The sequence below is a fragment of the Micropterus dolomieu genome, linkage group LG15 (assembly GCF_021292245.1).
Source record: "Micropterus dolomieu isolate WLL.071019.BEF.003 ecotype Adirondacks linkage group LG15, ASM2129224v1, whole genome shotgun sequence".
NCBI lineage: Eukaryota > Metazoa > Chordata > Actinopteri > Centrarchiformes > Centrarchidae > Micropterus > Micropterus dolomieu.
Genome location: NC_060164.1, coordinates 22,506,073 through 22,519,669, shown reverse-complemented (window position 1 = coordinate 22,519,669; position 13,597 = coordinate 22,506,073). Strand labels below are relative to the sequence as shown.

At 39.7% G+C, this 13,597-nt stretch overlaps 1 protein-coding gene across 2 annotated transcripts in view; it reads right to left on the bottom strand.

The window, feature by feature from the left end:
• The window catches only part of slc8a1b (solute carrier family 8 member 1b), a 139,527-nt gene that overhangs the window by 44,523 nt on the left and 81,407 nt on the right, over positions 1 to 13,597 (bottom strand). Inside the window, exon 5 of one of the 2 annotated variants that reach the window (XM_046070540.1) lies at positions 1,414 to 1,523. In XM_046070540.1, coding sequence (XP_045926496.1) covers positions 1,414 to 1,523 — 110 coding nt within the window. Of the gene's footprint in view, positions 1 to 671; positions 726 to 1,413; positions 1,524 to 13,597 lie in introns of those variants that run through there. The other variant, XM_046070541.1, reaches the window with a different exon arrangement.

Here is a 13,597-nt window from a genome sequence, read left to right as displayed (position 1 = left end):
ACAAATTGATTTTCAAATTTTTAGTACTACGTGTATTTAAAATCATCTTTGATTGAGGAGCTGTATTGAGGAGCATATATTCGTGCAGAACCTCCTCTCGCTCACTGTTTCAACACCACATGTATGTTACTGGCATCATAGTCATTCTCACAGACAACACCCCTTTGGGTTTTGTCTCTGTGTGTCCACATTTCAGCTGTATGTGAACTGTTTTCAAACACCGGCAGAGAACTGATCTCAACACATGAAAGGCTCTTGGCTGAATGAGAGGCAAAGGAAAGGAGAAGAAAGGAGAGGACAGGTGTGATTCCCACTGAGTTTTCTGTACAGACCTCTGAGGAGAAACAGAGGAAGAAAACTAGAGAAAAAAAGGAAGGAAAAACTGAGAAGTACAGAAGAGAGCAGCAGAATCGCTCCAGTGTGTTCAACATGAATCCCAAATCAACAGGCCTGTTAAAACATAAACGATTAGGGAGCAGCTCTGCATTTTGTCATTTTAGTAATATAGTATAAGTACGACTGACGCTTTGATTTTATTTCTTGTAGCATTGCCAGGTGCAAAGTGCTTTTTTTCTTGCCAACTTTAGAGAGCCCTTGTCGGATTAGGCTCAGCATTAAAATAAACATGATTCACATTACACAAAGTCCACTTAGACGAATATCACACCTACTCTGTGAAGTCCTCCAACCAGTACAGTCCTAGCTGTCTCTTTTCTTTGTCACAGTTTTAGGAGATTTCTGGCATTTCTGTGCTGCACCTCCAAGAAGACACCTGTCAATCAAACAGTACATGCAGTACTGTTTTTCCCTGAATTTTTCTGTTGTTGAAGTTCTGGTTACTGTAGAAAGTGCTCTTAACTGTGTCCCAAACCTATTCAATGTACTAACTACTATTTACTGAGCACTGTTTTTGTGGTTAGTATACAAAAAATTAACACTTAACTTTTTTACACTATCAAGAAATTATCAAATTACAACTTTAGAATATAAATAATTAAATTTAAAATGACAACAAAATGTTTGTCCAGAAATGTAATACATTTTTTTGATTTCTTAAGTGTTCCTGGAGCTGTTTCACCACCGTCCACTGTAAGAGTAAAGTTTTGTATTGTGGTGAAATACTGCCCATAAAATATATGTACAGACGGTACACGCTACACACTCAAAACTTGGCTTGACTGGGTCACACTTATAATCTGTGCAGCCATACTGGTTATCCTTCTGGTAAGGCTTTAGAAAAATTACAACACAACAATAAATTTTAACCAATCTTTTATGAACTGACTATAGTGTGAATTAATCTTGTGTTGTATCATAAATTTTGGGGATTTAATTTGTCCATTGGCCTGTTGATTCAGGATTCTTTAAAACCTCAATGTAAAGTGCATTCTCAGTGCTGATTGGCTGTCACACCTGTCGACTCCTTCCCTCCGCGTCTCCATTCGGGTGTTTCAAGCAGAATGTAGAAGGAGGACTGCTTATTGTACTCCTCCCGGTCTAAGATCCTAACCGTTATGGTCTTCCTGTATGGGACACACACGTACACAGACACATAGAGGGAGGTGGTGAATGCATGCATGGTAAACAAACACCATGGCAGGGTATGTACACAAAATACACACACACACACACACACACACACACACACACACACACACACACACACACACGCATACAAAGTGGAGTGGTGGATGTGGTGAGATGACGTGATCCACAACCCGCTGCATGTTCACTGTCATAGGAAGGACACATCAGGAGGTACGGTAGCGAGAAAGAAAGAACATTTAAGTCCTGTGTGCCTCCATGTCCTGAGAACATACAGCCTCTGCAATGTGGCGGACACTCTGGGGTAGAGGGGGGCAAGGTTCACAGAGTCACGAGGCTCACTCCCTTCCTGACCTTTGGTGTCGTTGCTCTCCACCAGGCGAGGCTCTCCGATCTCTATGTAGAAGGTTTTGTTCTTCTCGTACTCCTCGTCGTCAATTACTTTCACCTTGATGATTTTACTGAGGAGGAGGAGAAAGGGGGAGGAAGGAAAAGAGGAGGAGGGAAGAAGAGAAGGCAGAAAAGTGAGGAAAGGACAGCCTGGAAACTGGAAAAATCAAGAGGAAACAGAAAAGAGCAAGTGGTTTTCCCACAAGCACCTTAGGCACAGGATATGGAGAACATTTTGTTCCAACTTCAATACCTCCAACAACGTCTAGCATTGAAAAACTTGTTTTTCATGCTGTGTTACCTTTAAGTCTGATAAAACGTTTTATATTTCCATATAATCTAACCACAAAATCTAATGTCAGATTGAGCATTGACAAAATTAATCTGATAAACTCCTCACTCTGTCAGCCTGCGGTTCTGATCAAGGCTCAACTCAAACCTGGTATCAGCCTTATTGGAAAAAAAAAAAAAAAATGTTGGATGCTAAAAGTTAAATAAAGAGTCTGGCAGTGCGTCGGAGAGTTTATCAACTTTATTAGTCATTTTGGCAGGTGAACAATCAGAAAAAAAAGAAGATGAATTTAGCTTGTAATTAGAAGGTTTAGCAGGTTAGCAATTTTAGTATTTTAGCACACATTGCTATTCATTTTTACAAGACCATTTGACAATACAATGCCTTGCAGTGACAATTGTTTAAATCTGAATGTGTATAATTTATTAAATTACATTTATAAAGCAAACATGTTTTTTTTATTGATGTCTGTGGGGACAATACACCGTAAATTCTGCCAAAGTAAGAATTACATTTCTATCAAAAACTACTGTAAAAGGTTGCAGTTAAAGGTTGTGCTATCCAGCCTATAAGAAATAAAAAAAAAAGCTCTAGCAAATGAGTTGAGGGTTATTTTCACATTGTTGGCTGAAATTAAAGTGAACTGACATTTACTGTCTTTAAAGTTGAACAGATTAGCATTTAGACAAGAAATTAAAAGGATAGAAATCTTCCAAGACCAGGTGGAATGAAAGAGAAATGAGCAGGAAAATAACAATGACAGAAAGATATGTCTGCTGCTGCAATTAACACCTTCAATTGGCACCCTCAGCCAGACACAGTAAAGATACCGGTCTGCTTTGTGATTTACGCCAAGAGAAACCGGTCAGAAATCAGTACAATTACTACAATGAAAATGAAAAAGTCTATCTTGTCCAACTACTTGCTGAAATGTAGTATACAAATATCTCTGCCACGAGTCAAAATCTCATCTTTCACATGCACATATATTTATGTTCTGCTGTTTTCTCCTTCCAAACCTTTCAAAGTCTACTTAACAGAAATAGACAACAGCAATAAACCAGCCTATAAACTGTAGCAGCATTCTGTCGATGAACAATCATTTCTCTCTCTGAAGCCGAGTTTCACCAATACTCAAATGGCTAATTGGAAGTGCTATTATTGACCATCCAAATGCTCTCCAGTACGGAGAGAGTGTGTGTGACTGTGTGTATTTATTGCGGCACTTGGCCTCAGACATATTTGGCAGGGAAGCTAATATCTAAGGTCACAGGGCCATGGAGCTGGACGCAGTGTGTATACTATGTGTGTGAGTGAGTGCCTGTGGGTGTGTGCGTATGTGTGAATATATGTTTATCTGTGTTTCCAGTCTGGAAAAAAAAACCTATATCCTGAGCCAAATCACTACGGGCAATAACAAAGACATCTGAGAGAATCATCATAATCTGGCCTATAGGGTGGGAAATGGGACACAAACACACACACACACACACACACACACACACACACGTTATATAAGCCATTATCTATGATCAAAGGCCTGCTACTTGTTTTGGATCATCAGCCGGCACCTACATTTGAATCCACGCTCTTTTAATTGAGCAGCCATTTAACAAGTAAAAGACGTATACTGTCAACCACATCAAGCGCGCGCACACACACACACACACACGTCCCGCTCTAGCATACAGCCTGCTCTGGTGGAAGTATTCCACACTATAAAATTACTAAATTACAAGGAAAAGTCTACATTTAGGCACACTGACCTAATGATAACTCTGTACTTTTACTTAAGGTTTTAAAGTACTCATTGTGAATAACCCCTTTTCATGAATATATAGCCAATATTACTGGAATACCTGTCACGTACAATTTGTCCCCCAGCAATTAAGTGGCGTAGAAATAAACAGTAGCATAAATTGGAAATACTTAAGTAAAGTACAAATACTAAAATACCTAAGTACAGTACATGAATGCATCTACATGTACTTTCTACCAGTGACAGCCTTCGCATCTGCAGCATGCCTCCTTGATGACAGAAGACATGAAGCAGCCTACAAATCATCTAATTGTACACAGGAGCATCACAGGTTAATTTATCAGCTGCATAATACAATAGAGGGTAAACCATCAAAAATATCAGAAGCAAACACCAACACACATGCAAATGTCAGGGTTAACTCATTACACTAGAAGGATTAGCCCATTTATCACTGTCATATAACAGCAGATGGAGAGCAGTTTTCACCTTCTGGCCTTGAGGAGCTCATGACCGACAAGCTGTCAGTTAACACTCACACAGCGGCTGGAGAAGTGATGGAGTAAAAACCCTCCCCTGCCTCAAGGTGGAGCCCTTGAGCAAGGCACTTAACCTACCAACTGTTGAAGTAGAAGGGCTCAGGGAACAGCAATGTTTACATTCTCACTGGGAATATAATAACTGCTACTACTTCAACTAATACAAGGCCTATTACTAATGGACTAGAAGTACACAGGGAAGTTTTATGAGTTCGGAATTTACCTCTCACATTTGTGTTTCGTATTGTTTCGATTTTTTTGCATGATGTTTGCATAAGATAAACAAAGTATGTGTTTCACTTAGTGGGTGTCCTTCCTAAGGAGCTACATGCACCTCTTTCTTTTTGCACCCGCATCACTATCAAAGCTCTCATTAAAAATCTACAGCAGCCTCCGTAATTCTAAACTCAGGAGAGGAAAAAATATTGGAGTAAAACTATGGAAGTACCATGTTTCTGATTCAGATGACAAGATTTTTACTTTAAAGATTTTTATAAATTACAGACAGAATATTTGCACAAGATCGAGAACACAGATGGCCTCTGAAATTACGCAAATCACAGACGGACCCAAAGCAACACTATTCCCGTGTGACTAGGTTTTTGGGCTGTATTTCCCTTGAAAAACAAGAACATTTCCATCAAATCAGCTAGAGAACAAATGTTTTTGTATCATTTACCTAATTTATCAATGCCTTTGTAAAACATTTTTTCCAGGGAAGGCTATCTGACTTGAAATCAGAGGTAACTTAAATGCCTCTCTGTTTGGGAACGGTGACTCCCCTGTTGAAGCTGGCAAACCTCTCAGATGACCAACTTGCTGGAAAAACACACACACATGCTTACACACATATTCTCACATTCTTGTACAGTCAAACAAGCACATCAAGACATGCACACATCAAAACACACAAAAATGTGTGAACACATACACACATACACACACACACACACACACACAAATGCACTTCCCTCCACATGAGAAATATGCTGGCTGTACAGTAAGCTGTCCTGTTGCCATGGCAACATAATGTTTGGGTAACCAACAGGGGTGGAGAAGATTTTTTCCAGAATGTGTGTGTGTGTGTGTGTGTGTGTGTACTGAAAAAGTGAGAGTGTGTGTTTGAGAGAGAGGAAGAGGTCATATACTGTACACTCCCTACACTGATTTGTATGTGGCAGTTTATGTATGTGTGTGTGTAGGTCTGTGTATAGTGTGTGTAATAATGTGTGTGAACAACGTGTTCTCATCTCAATGCGTCATAACTGACGCTTTCAGACAGCGTGACAAAGCGTAAGTATTTTACGCTAAAGGTACCCTTCAGCATCCGTATGAAACGTCACCGTTTGCTACGTCCCTACCTGCTAGCACAGCTGTAGGGTTAGCCGGTCGACATGCATAAAGTCAGTGACTTAGGTTTAGGTACTAAAATCTCTGATGGTTGTGGTAAGGGTAGGGGGCTTCAGAGGGGCTGTCAACACGAACGTAGCTAGCACTAGCTAGCTAGCACGTCCGGTCTGTACGAGACACCCCAGAGCGTCTTATAGAGACACTGAAGGGTACGTTTGGCATCAAATAACTACGTTTTGTCACTTTTTCTGTAAGCGTTGGTATTGGACGCCCTGAGATGACAACGGTCTGATGTGAAAGAGACAGAGATATTAGTAGCTTCTGTGCCTCTTTGTGTGTCAGTATTCGAGCATTTGTAATCTACAAACCATATATACAGAAAGGGAAGTGTGAACAAATGCTTCTGTGTGTGTGTGTGTGTGTGTGTGTGTGTGTGTGTGTGTGTGTGTGTGTGTAGGTGCCATGTGAAATTAACTCTCTTTACACACATGCATGTTTGTACCTTAGTCTCTTACTTTCACCTTAAACTAAACCTTTTCCAAACATTCACCATAAAACCAAGCCTTAACTCTCAAAAAGCCATTTGACAGAAGCCCAGCCAAAAAGTCCTCATTTTCTCGCTCTCATGACTTTGAAATCAAATTGCCCCCTTACAAAGATAGAAATACCATAACACACACTCACCCAGAAAGAGGTGGTATCACACTTGCATGGCAGCATTCGCAAAAGCATCACACTTGCATGCTTTGACACCCACACAAGGACACACTAACAGGGACCACTGTGTGTCCATCTGTGTTTCCACAGAGATGTTCTCCCTCTGACTTTGCAAAAAAAGCACAAAAAGCAAGTGAACATCTGAGCAGCTGTAACAAATCGCCACTCCATCACTTTCCATCATACTCCATCTCATTGTTTCCTCCCTCTGTTTCATCCACTGTTTCTCTCCTTGTCGTTCATAAACAAGATTCCTGCAACACTTTTAACACTTGGCCTCAGTCAGGGTTTATAAAACATTTCACTGAAACTCTTAAATAGTAAAAAGCTTCCCTAGATTTTGCCAGAAGAATACAAGATATTGGAATAAACAGCCAACAGATGATCCAAAAACAGCTTGACTGAGTCATGTTAAATTAGCAGATATGTTCCTAAACTACAAACACACACCGTCACCAGTTGGTGATCTGATGTGCCAAAATTCACTGTGTCTGTCGATGTTGATGACCTCCCGTTTTCCTTTTCGCTGATCAAGTTTATTCATGTTTGGCTTTCTGTTGTCATGATTTTCCACCCTCGTCTCCTCTCAAAATAAATGATTTTGCAGGTTTTTGGCTCTGACGCCCCTGCAATTTGGACCCTGAATATTTGCCGTGATGCTTTGAGACATGAAAGTGGTGACTGGTAGAGCTCTTTTAAAGGAGCAGATCACATGATCTGGCTTATAAACATCACAATTATCAACATTTCACTGCTGTTCCATGGTAACACTTAACCATACAATAAATTGTTTATTTCTCGAAACTTGAAAGGGAAAGATACGTGGTAATGTCTGGCAGTTTGATGCAAGAGAGTGAGCACATCTCTGCAGCAGATAAATACATAAGGTGGATCACTAGAAGGCTGTTTCTTAAACTAAACCTTCCTAAATGCCATCTTGCAAAATATGTTTTCACATGTGAACTATCTGGAATCCACACGTTTTGGAAATCCTGGTGTGATTTATAAAACAAAACCTATTATCAGAAGTATAGGATTACATATTTCATTTTGACGTCTGTTTTCATCACTGCCAGGTTATTTGACCTGTTAGTTTGTTTTCACAAACATACAGCAGTCTTTCAAATGGCTCAACTGTGCAAGACCTGAAACTATGAGAAAGGAACTCTTTTGTATGCTGTCTTTGAGTAGATTTTTCCATTTGCTATTTAAATGTGTACTTTCTAGTTTTATGCGCATATTGTATCTAGTATCTAGCTGAGAAAACAAAGTTGCCAGTGTGTGGTTACCCAAAGGGCCTTGCTGTTGTAAGCCACATCTTTGATACTAACAAAGCACTTCCACCTGCCTCACGCACAAACATGAATACACAGGAAGTTGTAAAGCATGACAGGCAGCAGGGACGGTCTGTTCCCTCTCCTCAGCAAGCTGCCTTAGCAACGTATTTGGATCGTGTTTGGGACACTTTGCTTTATTATAGGTTTGAGGAAAAAATACTGCCACTCAGCTGGTGTGTGTGTGTTTGTGTGTGGATGGGTAGAAGAAGGGCGATAGTGGACAGCCAGGTCCAATATGCATGACAGTCATGGAACAAACCTGTGTGTTTATCTTTGAGTGTGTGTGTGTGTGTGTGTGTGTATGTGTGAGCAGCTGTGATTATAATCCCAAAATTATAAGTGCTTTGAAAAATACATATCTCAACACATATCTTACACAGTGTGTGTGTGGGTGTAGAACTGGCCTTTCAGACTGTGAACTGGTTTGTTTGTGTGGAACAGATTGCTGGTGGGTGGACTTTGATCGTAGACTAAACAGTGTGTGTGTGTGTGTGTGTGTGTGTGTGTGTGTGTGTACATACTGTATATATGTGAAGCATCATAGGTGCCTACTTGTGTGTGTGTGTGTTTGTGTGACAGTTTGTCTTATGTCAGCCTTTACACTAAGTAACTTACAGAGAGAACAATTTTTTGTGTTGCAACAGTTTGTGTTGTGAGTTTGTGTTGTCTGCAGTTATGTTAATGTGAAAGTGAAAACAGAATGTGATTTTATTAGCATGAGTGTGTAAATGCAATGCGAGAGAGAACTAGAGTGTGTGTTTGTGTGTGGGGGTGTGTGCTGTTTACATGCAGTGGTTTTATAAGACAAAGCTGATAATGATGTTGGCCACAGTGGGAAACCACAACAATAGGCTAACAGAGCTCAGCCAGGCCTTTTCTAATAAGCTCCAGTCTGCTCACAAATACACATAATCCTAACGTTATGGAGGCTAATGGAAACACAAAAAGGTTATACACACACACACACACACACACACACACACCTGCTTCAGGGCTGCTGTCGGTCCCACGTGCACTACAGGTTTCCCATATAATAATAATAATAATAATAATAATAATGCTATTATTATTATTATATATTGACTTTGTGCCATATCATCAATATATATGAAACTCAGATATTGGCACATTTCCTCATGAAGAATTTAGGCAGTAGGCCAAGCGCCTCAAGCAGAGCTCTGAAGTATCATATGATGCTTTCGCTGTCAGTGGTGATAGTTAAAAACTCTCCTTTGAGTTTTTGAAGTTCTAGACTTGGGTGTTGCAAACCACTACATTCATAAGCTACCGTTCTTTATTAAAAGTTTAATGTGCCTTTGTTAAAAAGGTTGCTGTCTCACAGACATTTCTCAGATCGGAGATAACAGAGTTTCCTTGAATGCACCAACCACAAAACGTTGTTCACAACTTCATTACAGTCAGCAATATAACTGAATAAAATGCTCACTGTTATTGATTACGTATCTGAGCAAGTTTCAAGTCACTGCAAGTTTATTTTCATACTGTAATGAATGAAAACTGGTGGCTGCCTGTGGGAAAGAATATCAATCTTAAACCTGTGGTATGCTTTAAAAATATTCGGTATGAATGAAAAGTAGGAATGAAAAATGTGGTTATGGTTAAAGTATAAAATGCCTAGAGGGGAAAATAAATCAACGTTTCAGCTTCCAGTAGCCTGTTGTTGAAGGCTGTGCTGTAACGTTCCCTGGATGCATCAATTCTAGAAAAAAGTTTAAATAATTAAAAACCTGTTTTCTGTTTCCTTTGAGAAGCTTTTACAGGTTTCTCAGCTCTGCCACAAGGTCAGTGAAGAACTGCAGTGACAGCCATTTTGCTTTTTCTTTTAGCTCGGAGTCCCTTTATCAGTCTAATACTGAACAGGATCGTAAAAATAATGTTTATGGTAATGGTCCTTTTTATTGGACAGCACTATGCAAAACAGTTGCCGAAGCCATAAACAGCAGCCAGTCTCCATTTCTGTCTAAGTGGCCTGCGTGTGCGTGTCTGTGTCAGAACCTCCTCTGTGTCATTTAAACTATTTTCTGTAATCACAGGGAGTTTCCCTATCTTCTTCCTCTCTCTCCCTCTGTAGTATGTCGGGCTATCTCGCTCTCCCTTCATTCCTATCTGCAGTATATCTTGTTAACCAAAGAAGGAGTTTGGAAAATCCTGGGGACTCCCTTACACACATACACACAACTTCATACAGGAAATGACAAAGTGGAGCTTGTAAATCTGATTGAAAACACATGAGTATGTGCTTGTGTGTGTGCGCCATTTAACATATTAACTTCCACCAACTTCCCAGGAACTGATAGAAGCTGTGACATCCTTTTTAGGAAGCTTAACACTTGGCAACGTAATAGTTGTGTGTGTGTGTGTGTGTATGTGAGAAAAAGAGAGGGGTTAGAGGTGTTTATGTGTTTTGGTCCAGATGTGGAACACCTTGTTGCAGACTTGTTGGTACTTATTCAAGTGTTGCAGTGAATTCTGAATTGCAACATCACCTAATTATGTAACCTGAAGCAGACGCTGAGACAGAGATAAACTGTCCTCAAACAATAAGTTGCTGATTTCAGGCAAAAGTGGATTACAGTGTGTGTGTGTGTATGTGTGTGGTAGAGAAAGAAGAAAACAGTTCAGGAAAAATATGACTATTCAGTACACCATACGAAACAGCTAAAATATATCTGCACCAAATAGCAGTGCTACAAATTTGGTAATGTAATGATGACCCAAAGGGCTTGTTGGTGAAGTACTATAGGTATTTGCTATAGCTATTAGCTAATTGCTAATGTATGAGCAGACTGTAAAAATAATTGTAATACTCAGCTTGGAGATTGTTATGTCCAAAACGAGAGCGAGAACCAGAGCGAGAGCGAGAGAGAAAGTTTTTAGTTATTGCTGCACTCAGCAATTTAAGTACTAGACAAACACACTCACTCCGCGCACACACACACAAACTGCGGCTTATAATTTCAATTAGAACAAGGAAATAGTTAAGGAGGAGAAGGAGTGACAAGGAGGATTTGGTGGCAGAACAAAGTGACATTTAATCATAGTGCATACATCATGCACGAACCAACCGCTACACAGTGGGATTAGGACGAGAAAGAGTGCGTGTGTGATAGAGAGAGGCAGCTTAAAGTGCAAGAGAGGATATGAATGCTAATCAGGTGAGGCTGTCCAACCAGCCGCAGTTTTCCATCATTTCCATTTATGACCTCTAAGTTGCGCAACTGCATCAGGGCTGGTGGAGAGTGACGCACAGTCAAGGGGACTGAAGAGCCTCTGCAGCCACAAACCCCAACTGTGGCCTGACAATATTCTAGACTATACCCCAACATGAAGTAATGGCTTCCCAAGCATTCACTGACAACCCTTTTAAAATAATGTTGAATCTACTGTGTTCCTGCATGGCAAAAACAACAAAGCTGACATTCTTTGTAGATCTGGGATGGAAAGCAAGCTCTAGTATTTGACACAAAAGTCAAAAATAAGATCATGCACCACCCCACCCCTCTGCCTCATTACATTAATGGCAAAATCACTCTCACATTGGTTCAAAGTGAAAGTGATTCCTGGGGATTCTGGGCAAATTACTGTAGAAAAAGCCTTTTTAAGATGTGAAGAAAGAAATTCTTCTTTCTCAGTTTTCAAAATGTTAAGAGTAGCAAATTTTTCACATAAGTAATAAATAACAGTAATATTACACAGCTGTTGCTTGGATACAAGCATTTTTCTTCCTTGCTGACTCTTGTTCGTTAAAGGTTCAGTAGGTAACTTTTATAAAAATCAGTGTGTGAACATGTCACGTGGGTTATCTTTGAGAAGGCGTGATGAAGCAAGAGGGACGGGGGGTACTTGGTGAGACTATTGCTGTGTAGTGCAAGCCTTACGAGGGATGAGGTTTTGCAGAGCAACCAGCTCTTTCTTGTAGGTTTGGTGGATGGGGTTTAGCAGAGTGATACGCATAGCAGAGAAAGACGGGAAGGTTTTGCGACTGCAGCTTTAATTCTGAGGGACTGACACTAAAGAGCACTAAAACATTTTTGGTGTCAAACTCCATTGTAGCTGCATTGAGAATATGCTGATGTCGTGTCATTTTGCCAATACTGACCTACTGACCTAGGCAGCGACTGTATCAAACAATGCTAAAGAGCATTTTTGAGCTACATGAATGCAAACTAAAGCATGATGGGATACACTGCAACTGTCAGATGAAAAAGAAAAACTAAAAGCATATCTTCTCTGTCATATCGGAACAAACTTGGTGGAAAAACAAGGATGAAAACATTCCCTGTTGAATTTCGCAGTTTAAAAAAATACAGTTTTAATATTTTATATAGTCTGCACATAAATCATGCTTCCTTTTATTCTTCTCACGAATGACGACAAAATGACAAGTACTTTCAGGGGAGTCAGTCAGAAAAGACATTTAAGTTTCGGTTTGGTAGTTTGGCATGTCAGATGTGAAAACCTAGCCCTTTCCTACATCAAAATAGCAACCCTCCTCTTTGTGTGTGGGCTCTGAGTCCTTTTCCATCTCCCCAAACAACTTTAACAAAAATTAGTACAGATGATTTCATGTAAAACAGACATAAAGTGAACACTTTTGTTCAAACATTGAATGCAGACGCTGATTCTGTCTTTCTAATTCTAATTCTGACTCCTGTCTCTAATTCTGTCATCCTGCTTGTCTAACTATTTTACTCTCTTGCCCATGAAACTGGAAAAAAAACACCTTCACGGTTACTTTCAGTTACTTTAATAATACTTTGCTATATTTGTAAGTATTGATAAGTAAAAAAACTAAACAAAAACAAACAGGAAATGTATGCTGGATTTGAAGACAAAATAATAGTTTGTTAGAGTTGGAGTGTGGGACTTTACATTCAAGCCTTTAGCAAAGGAGATTACACAATGTTTATTAAGCCTATCACTGCTAGGTTAATCTCTCTGTACTCGCAGTATACCAGAGTTTTTAAATCTGGAGTCTGTGGCCACATTACCGCGTTGGCAAACTGGAAGTGATGTGTTTTATAACCGCTTTTCCCTCCACTTTGAAAAATCAGAAACAGCTGCACAGATACCAAATGTCATCAATGAAGAGACACCAGCAAAATAAGGGCATGAAGGCACTGATGATAAGGCTGTCACATGGGATCTAATCATGATCACGCTGTATATTAATGCAAACACCAGTTCTGCATAAAAAAGGTCAGGTGTTAATTCAACTGATCAACAAACCAGTCAAATCAAGACATAATCTGCATATGAAATGCATACATTGGCGTATTTAGCTCAGTTGGTAGAGCGTGTGCCCCATGTACAAGGCTTAGTCCTCACTGCAGTGGCCCAGGTTCAAAAAATATCTTAAAAAATGTAAATAAATGCACAAATATGTCAGGTGTTAATGTGGTAGGAAAAATACATTAAACACATACCTAATACAGGAGTAACATTTTTTGGAGTAACATTATAAAAAATACTATATTTTTTACTTGACATATGTGATGCTGTCACATGTGTTTCAGTGCCACCAGACCCGGCTTAAGAGTCACCATAATGGTTGTTAGTGATGAAAAGGTGAAGCTAATTCCATTTTTGCTGAATAGGTAGAGGGGGATTAGTCTATTATACCTCCTTTCTATAACTCCCCCTCACT